Source organism: Sinocyclocheilus rhinocerous, unplaced genomic scaffold, assembly GCF_001515625.1.
Source record: "Sinocyclocheilus rhinocerous isolate Xijiao unplaced genomic scaffold, SAMN03320098_v1.1 scaffold12, whole genome shotgun sequence".
In the NCBI taxonomy this organism is placed as follows: domain Eukaryota; kingdom Metazoa; phylum Chordata; class Actinopteri; order Cypriniformes; family Cyprinidae; genus Sinocyclocheilus; species Sinocyclocheilus rhinocerous.
This window is the reverse complement of record NW_015626394.1, coordinates 186,012-194,392: the sequence shown is the minus strand read 5'-3', so window position 1 is coordinate 194,392 and position 8,381 is coordinate 186,012. Positions and strand designations below refer to the sequence as shown.

At 35.4% G+C, this 8,381-nt stretch overlaps 1 protein-coding gene across 1 annotated transcript in view; it reads left to right on the top strand.

The window, feature by feature from the left end:
* LOC107714137 (sorting nexin-4-like) overlaps positions 1 to 6,757 on the top strand; it is a 14,297-nt gene extending 7,540 nt beyond the window's left edge. The window contains exons 6-14 of the mRNA XM_016519884.1: positions 488 to 543; positions 656 to 728; positions 1,147 to 1,208; positions 1,800 to 1,865; positions 3,494 to 3,583; positions 3,958 to 4,057; positions 4,722 to 4,867; positions 5,228 to 5,342; positions 5,484 to 6,757. Of these exons, the coding sequence (XP_016375370.1) occupies positions 488 to 543; positions 656 to 728; positions 1,147 to 1,208; positions 1,800 to 1,865; positions 3,494 to 3,583; positions 3,958 to 4,057; positions 4,722 to 4,867; positions 5,228 to 5,342; positions 5,484 to 5,531 (756 nt within the window). The 3' untranslated portion in view covers positions 5,532 to 6,757. The remainder of the gene's footprint in view (positions 1 to 487; positions 544 to 655; positions 729 to 1,146; positions 1,209 to 1,799; positions 1,866 to 3,493; positions 3,584 to 3,957; positions 4,058 to 4,721; positions 4,868 to 5,227; positions 5,343 to 5,483) is intronic.
* Positions 6,758 to 8,381: the final 1,624 nt, after the last annotated feature.

The following is an 8,381-nucleotide window of genomic DNA, read 5'->3' as shown; positions in this document are numbered from 1 at the left end:
TAAATCAAGAAGAATTTTCTAGACAAGTAAAAATTATTGTCTTGTTTTCAGAAAAAACAAGTCGAATTTAAGTGAGTTTTTACTTAAAACAAGCAAAATAATCTGCCAGTGGGGTAAGCAAAATAATCTTATTTCAAACAGAAAACAAGATTATTTTGCTTACCCCATTGGCAGATTATTTTGCTTGTTTCAAGTAAAAACTCACTTAAATTCGACTTGTTTTTTCTGAAAACAAGACAATAATTTTTACTTGTCTAGAAAATCCTTCTTGATTTAAGATTTTTTTTGATATTTTGGCTGGAAACGAGACAAAAAAATCTAAGCTAGAAAAGCAGTTTTTGCAGTGCATATTGGAGTGTTTATCTGATCTCAGTCATTTAAAAAGATTGTTGTAAGGAGTGCCTGTAATCCTGTTTTACACCATCTGAATAAACAAAACCCAAACATGAATCTGTCTGTCAACATTTGGCCTTTGTCCTTCTTACAGGCCGATTCAAGATTGAAAGCTTTAAATGCCACATTCAGAGTGAAGAATCCAGACAAGTAAGTCATTTTTGCAAACCGTGTTACGCAGTGTCATGAAATATGCATAAAGATATGGCCGTGCTGTTTGTTAACACTGAAACTAACATTGAGCCATGTGTGTGTTTCACAGGCGATTTGCAGAAATGAAACACTACGGTGATGAGCTGCAATCTGTTATTTCGCAGCTGCTGAGAGTTCGTGCAGTGAGTATAAACAAAGTCAAGACAGCCGAATATGCAGCTTTTTCACTCAAACAAATGCCTAATTTAAGTATTGCATATATTAGGTGTTATTAGGGATACAAATGGTAAGGAAAGCGATTTTGTTGATTTCATTAACGGTTCTTTTAGTACTTTTGAGGAAGCAGCACTATACTGTTTTAGCCAACTTGTTTAATTATTCTTCTGAAGTACCATTTATTCCAACAAAATTCTTCTGATTGTATATTTTCATATGAACAGTTTGTATTTACACTGATTTACAGTAAATCTTGAAAGTCTCTGTATTTGTTTTTTTATATATCTGGTTGGATTTGAATCATAGAGTGAATCTAATGAAAATGTGTTTTTAAAAAAAAAAAAAATCTAATCATTTACTAACAGAGTTCAACTCTTCTTTTAGAGAGCAGCTGATCGCCTGTATGGAGTCTACAAAGTGCATGGAAATTATGGAAGAGTCTTTAGGTGATGTTTTTTTTGAAGGAATAGTTCACTCGGATATGAATAATTTACTTATGTCATGTCAAAACTGATATGGCTTACTTTTTTCTGTGGGACACAAAAAGAGATGTTTTGCAGTATGTCCAGGCTCCTCTTCTCCATATAATGACCATGTTTATATGCATATCATTGTCTGATTATGGTCTATATTTTGGTTAAGACTTCATTCCAAGTATGCATTGAATTTATCAAAAGTAAAAACTTTTGCATTGCTACAAAAAATTATATTGTTCAATAATGCATATAATCATGGTCAACAAATAGCTACATTAAAGTCTATATACGACCTGTGCATTATATTTCACGTCATCTGAAACTATACAATCATTGTGTAATGAATAGACCAGTTGCTCCACATTTTTCTCACAGTATAATCGGTACACAGTTCAATCACAATTAAGTATGGTCATTTTGAAGGAGCCAGGCATGTTTTATAACGTGCTCTGTAAACCATTTTTGTGAGAAGCATTTTTGGGGGTAAATCTTTTGGGTTGTGAGTGTGTAGCTGCGGTCAGCTGCAGTGGTTCAATGTGAGTGTTTGTTTGTTTTGGACAGCGAATGGAGTGCCATTGAGAAAGAGATGGGAGATGGGCTGCAGAGCGCTGGCCATCACATGGACGCGTGAGTTCACAGCATATGCAACATAGCCACTTTATGAGCCATTCTCATGTACCTTTATAGGATTAGTGCAAGACTTTATTGCAGCTGGTTTTGATTGTGTTTCTCCTACCTGGGACGATCCTGTTACCCTCTGAGAGCTCGTTGAGGGACCTGAAATATGAAGGTGCTGTATGATACACCCCATGACTCTCCCGTGATTCTACACATGTGTGCTCCTGGTACTGAGCTGTAAAACACATTTGCCAGATTGATCTGAATCCTCTCAAATTTCCATTCACGGCCCCCCATAACAAGTAGCCAGTAAGATGAGCCCTTGGGAGGCTTGTGTTTTGATTTGGCTGGCAGGCCATGCCGCGAATCTCCAGGAGCCATGGCCAAAACGTTTAGTGGTAATTTTTTTTTCAACATTATGATGTTGTTGTGAGAGGGACTTTCTTGCAGAAGTGTCCTTAGTGAGTCTTTAACCAGCCCCTTTCATTTCTATACTGGTTTTGTATTGCTGTCTGCTCTGATGGATTCCAGATTGCTGTACTTGGCAGAAAGGTTAAAGGTCAGAGCCCAGTGCGCTGCCTGTCTGTCTCAGCACTGAAAGAAACAACCTGTCCATCATCAGCCCCTATTTGGCAGCTGTCAAACTGTTTTATGGATCATGTTGCTCACCTATTCCCAGAATTCCTTGTAATACCCCAAACAGGCTCTGCTGCGGGTTTGGCTTTAGTTCCACAGGCTCTACGTCTGATTTAGAGAGGATAACGCATTTAGTATTACAAGAATGCCAGTTTGTGACATTAGGTATGACCAAAATATTCATGGTTTCTTCAAAATATCATGGTCACAGTATATATAAAAAGTTATAGTTATTGGAAACTCAACAAAAAGTGTTTTATATATTAAAACACATGTGGTAAGGCCAATTTTTGTGGAATTCAGTGAGTTAAATGAAAAATACTTCATCTCATATATTTATTTTATCTTTGACTCGGAACTCGATGAAAACAAACCAAAAGATTTATGACAAAAGATACTGAGTAACACTGAGTTAAAAACATAAGACTCTTAACAACTAATTTAACAAACCGATGGTTCTTACTATAATTTATTCAACCATTCATAATTTCATTGGTCATGTTCAAAGCTGTCAAAATAGCCGTTAAACAATATTGCTCAACAAATTTGGGGTCAGTTTTTTTTTTAAATCTTTTTGAAAAGTCTCTTCTTCTCACCAAGGCTGCATTTAAAAAAACAAAAACAAAAAAACGTAATATCATTATAATTCAAATAACTGTTTTCTATTTTAATATATTTAAAACTGTAGCTTATTTCTTTGATGCAAAGCTGAATTTTTCAGATTTTATTCTGGAATCTTTGTTGAATAGAAAGTACAAAAGAACAGCGTTATATGAAATAGAAATCTTTTGTAACATTGTAAATGTCTTTGCTGTCACTTTTAATCAATTTAATGCATCCTTGCTGAATACAAATATACCATATAAAGTAATTTCTTTCAACAAAAAAAAATCTTACTGACTTCAAACTTAGCGTACGCACATCTGTGACCATATCAGGAGAAGTACATGGATGTGTTGTATGTCAACTACCCTTTAATCAGGCACTTTTGTATGTTACAGGTATGCTGCTTCTGTAGACGATATTCTAGAGGAAGAGGAGCATTATGCTGATCAGCTGAAGGAGTACCTTTTCTACGCAGATGCATTAAGGTACAGTATTCATTGCCTCATTCATTACTGTTACGCTGCCTCATCTTAAAGGGATAGTTTACTCAAATTGAGAATTGTGATCATTTATTTCCCTGAACTACTTTAAATGTGACCTGAAGAGGTTGATTAGAAATGTACATGTGCCCTGTTCTCACTGAACTCCTGGGAGCTGATAGCCCCCACTGGCTGATTAAGTTACATGCAACTTTTGGTACACTGTGAACACAAAACTCCATCAGTTCCCAGTTTTCTTGAAAGTGATCACACTGCAGGGCATCTAGACTTTCAGTTCAACAATTTCCATAAGAAACAAGGAGATGATCTGCTTTTATGGCTGATTTTGTATATTTTGTGGTTTATGTGCGTTTACACAGGACAGTGTGTAGGAAGCATGAACTGACACAGTATGAACTGGAGATGGCCGTCCAGGATCTGACCTCTAAGAAACAGCAGCGAGAGGAACTCGCCACAGGGGTCAGTGTCCATTCAACCACATGACACAACTCAGAGACCGGAGAACTCCACATCACCCCTTACATCTGGAATGGGGGACTTTCCAGGAAGATTTATTTAAACCAGTGCCCATATCATATCACAAAAAGGAGGGAAAAAATAGGCAAACAATTATAAAACATAAGTAATATATAAAACACTTTTTGTTTTATTTTCTGTTTTTAAATGTATAGAATATAAGTGAGCATGATTTAAAAATATACATTTAAATATAGCATAGTTTGATATAATGCAGCATTTACTACAGCATTTACATTTACTCAGTCAAGTTTAATTTTTGGCCCTTCATAGTAAAAATTTAGAACATCTTCAGGTTTGCATGCTAGTGAATGTTTTTTTAACAGTTTTATGCTGATAAAATTGTGTCTGCATGAATAGAGCCTGTAGAGAATTACCTCATTGGCACATTTAACATGCAAACATTTTAGCAGCACAAAGAGCCAACAAAATACAAAAGACATTCTGACCCGATTGGCTGAAAAGAATAATTACTAGGCCCACTTGGCCAAAAAATGGGAGTAAAAACTTCCATATTTCAGCTTTCTGCAAATAAACATGGGAGGAAAAGTGTGGTTTACTCCAGCCAATGGGTGTCATTGACTTTTTTTTTTTTTTTCCTGTGTAGACAATACGGACCTTCTCTCTGAAGGGAATGACCAGTAAACTGTTTGGACAAGAGACCCCAGAGCAGAGGGAGGCCAAACTGAAAATGCTGGAGACACAGATTGAAGAAGGAGAGGAACAGGTCAAAGAAAGAAACGCAGAATGCGAGTAAGCAGTGCACTATTCCCACACAACTAAATTTATGTACTGCTGATGACGAAAAGCAATAAATGTTGTCGGAAAATTGTACTTAATTAGATGGTTTATGAGCTGACAAGGTTGCACAACAAAACTGCATTGCCTTCTCATTTCCTGTGGCAGTACGGAAATTATGAAATATGCAGATATGCTCCAAATATACATTCTTTGCTCATATTGTTGCATCTCTGAGACACCAAAATGAAACCCAAAACAGGCTAAATATGCAGGGCTTTCTTAAAAATAAGTAGATTTGAGGATACGGCCATTCATGTCAAGCTTCATCAGAGTAGTTATTTCACACCAAGAATCTTTCGGTTTTTTTTGTAGTGAGTTTGTGAAAAGTGCATGGGTGGACATTGAGAGGTTCAAAGAGCAGAAAGACCATGATCTCAGAGAGTCTCTCATCAGCTATGCCATCATGCAGATCAGCATGTGCAAAAAGGTGAGCACCGTCAAAGCAAGCAAAATAAACTAAAAAAATTATTTAGTCATTACAAAGCAAGCAAAAAAAATCTTTATACTGATCAGACACAAGGGAGAAGTGGTATAGTGGCACTGAAACATAAGCATGTTTTGTTTTTAGGGAATTCAAGTGTGGAACAATGCTAAAGAGTGCTTCAATAAGATGTGAGGGTTCCAGCTACGACAACCAGAACACCAGGAGGCCTTGGAGATGTCAATCCAGAGAAGCACACACTCCTAGAGACTGACCTTGGGGACTAAAGTCTTCCTCTCAATCCTAAACATTTGTCAGCCTCTTACACCAGATGCTCTGGTGTAAAAAGGTATCAAATAATATTGACATACACTAGTTTCTGAGTCCAAATAATGAATGAATGGGGTGCTGTTTTATTTATTTCCACGTTCACCAGCCAGATTTTAGACCTGGTTACTTTTGTGACTGCACTATTTTGACCTACACAAGAGCTTGTGAAGGTAATGGACAATTCTTAACACTTCAGACAGAAACAAAAGAACGACTTAATTAGTATTGATTAATCTTGAACAATGGAATCATTTCTTTATAATTTGTCTTTTTCTTGATGCTGTTTGATGTCAGAATGTGTGCTAAAATCATTCCTTTTTCTACGTTCCATTAAAGTTTTTACTACTTTAGCTCACCATAAAACAAAAGCACAGGTTAAAATTGTCAAGGCAAAATAAGAGAGTGGGATTTTGAGGGGGAAAAAGTGAATCCAGCAGTTCTATTTTTATTTTACCTTACACCCCTCTTCATAATGGTGGTCTTGCACTTCTGGAATGTGTCCAGTTACTGTGGCACATGCAAAATGATCTTTGTCACCTGGCGCAGAGGACACCTAAAGTCAGATTTCCTAAGAAAGGAAAGTAACTTATTCGCATGCAAACTAAATTTGCCCTGACGCCCATACAGCTAACAAAGTTGCATAAATTCATCATAATATGCTGATCTGTCACTTTTCTGCACATTCAGTCATAAAAACATAAGCTGTTTATACCACTGATCCCCTCCCTTTATATGGTTCAGTTCATCTGAAAAATATTAATATGCTGTTTATACCTTATTCAAGCATATTTTCTTTGTTGCCACAGCTTCCACTATGAATGCCATATTTGTCATTTGTTATGAAGAGTGGGTGGGTGGGTCAGTGTTTTGATATAAATCTGGCTAAAGAATACGAAGGTCACAGGAAAGGCAGAATATAATAATTTCCTCATTTTAGAGCTGCATGTTTAACTCAGCCTGACCCCTGGTCATTTGGTTCATTTTTTGGTTTGGAGTGGGGCAGAGATAACCATTTTGTATATATTCTGTTAAAATCATTGTTGTGTAACACTAATGATAATAAAAAAAATTACCATTATCATTTGGCTTGTGTTTTCATTTGTAGTGAGGGTCGCACAATATTAGTTTTGTCTACTTTAAATTTATTACGGATCCCGGGAAGTCACCTGTAGGAGAAAAAAAAACACGTGGGCACGATTTGTTAAACCGAGGGAACAGTTTAAGAATTCGTGAGTACGGTTTATAAACTGAGGGGACGGATTGCAAAACCGTCGCCACGGATTTTTTTTTTTTCTCCTACAGGTGACTTCCCGGGCTCCGTAGAGCTCTGCAGTGATCTTTTTTTTATGTGGAGTTCATTTTGATTATGTTTCAATTTATATGAAATTGCTGAGTTTGAGGTGTAACATTAACAAAAATACACCGTGTATGAGAATGCTTATGTATATAACCAAATATATTTAAAGTTTAATCAAGTTTAAATCTGTCAAACTACAAATGTCTTGTTATCTCTGTACATTAAACTGAGGTGGGAGAAAGTATTTTAACATTGAAAAAGAATACATCCTTTAACGTGAGCTGTGTACTGGTGAAAAGAGTGCTTTTCTTTAAACTGATAAATTGTAGTGATCGCTACAGCCTCAGCCATTTTCTCAGAAGGAATCTCCATTTGTTGTTTTTTGTTGTTGTAATGCTTCCCTCTAGTGGTGCGTTATACTTATGAACAACTTTTTATAACGAAAACCTTTGATATAACAGACTGGTCAGATGTTTGGCTTTGTTTGAAATTGCAAGACCAGGTTAAGGTTTTAACCAATGTAAATGAGTGGACACTTTGTTTTTCACAGTTTTATCCAGTTAAATATCTTATCAAATTGAGCCAAAATCAAAAATGAATGGTTATTATATTTAAATTTCACCTCTTCAAGTTGATTTTAGGGCAGTGCTCCTCATCCTTTTTGACTTCAAGGCCCCTCATTTTCCAACACTATATTCAAGAGTCCCTCATATTGGATATATTTGCTATGGTATTTGTCTTGTAATTATGACGCTAGTTGTTTTTTATTAACAGAAACTTAATTAAACTGATTCATTTTGTGATTCGATTATATTTAATGTCCTTTATGTTTTTTTTCAATAATAATAAAAGAAAAGTTTTTGAGAGGAACTGTTTTGTGTTGTTTTTAGCATTTTAATTATTATTTTTTAGATAAATAATTTAAGTTATCCCGTGGCCCCCCTTGGAAGTTTGTTTTAGGAGCTTATTTAACCTTTGAGGGTCTGTTTCCTTCTATTCACATACAACAGTGCATAATTAATTTTTTAATGTAAAAACATTAAAATTGACCTTAAAATACCTTATGTCAAGTCATTAAAATAAATGCACAATCTGAACAGAGATAATTAGGCTATCTGAACAGAGATATGAGTATCTAGATAGATCTGAAATAAAATATAACAGATGTTACAAATTTAATGTTTGTTTGTTTATTTAATCTGCACAATTAATATTTCAGGGACTTTATTATTGCTATTATTATTATAGAATCCCCCGTGATTCTATTATATGAGTCTAGAGGGTTAATAATTGAGGCTTAGACAGGGTGAGAGAAATCTTGGTCCACCTGATTATGAATAAATCAATTTATATAACATACCACATAATTCTCTATTATTAGCTACACTTAATATTTCAAACAGCAAGCAAACACGTCC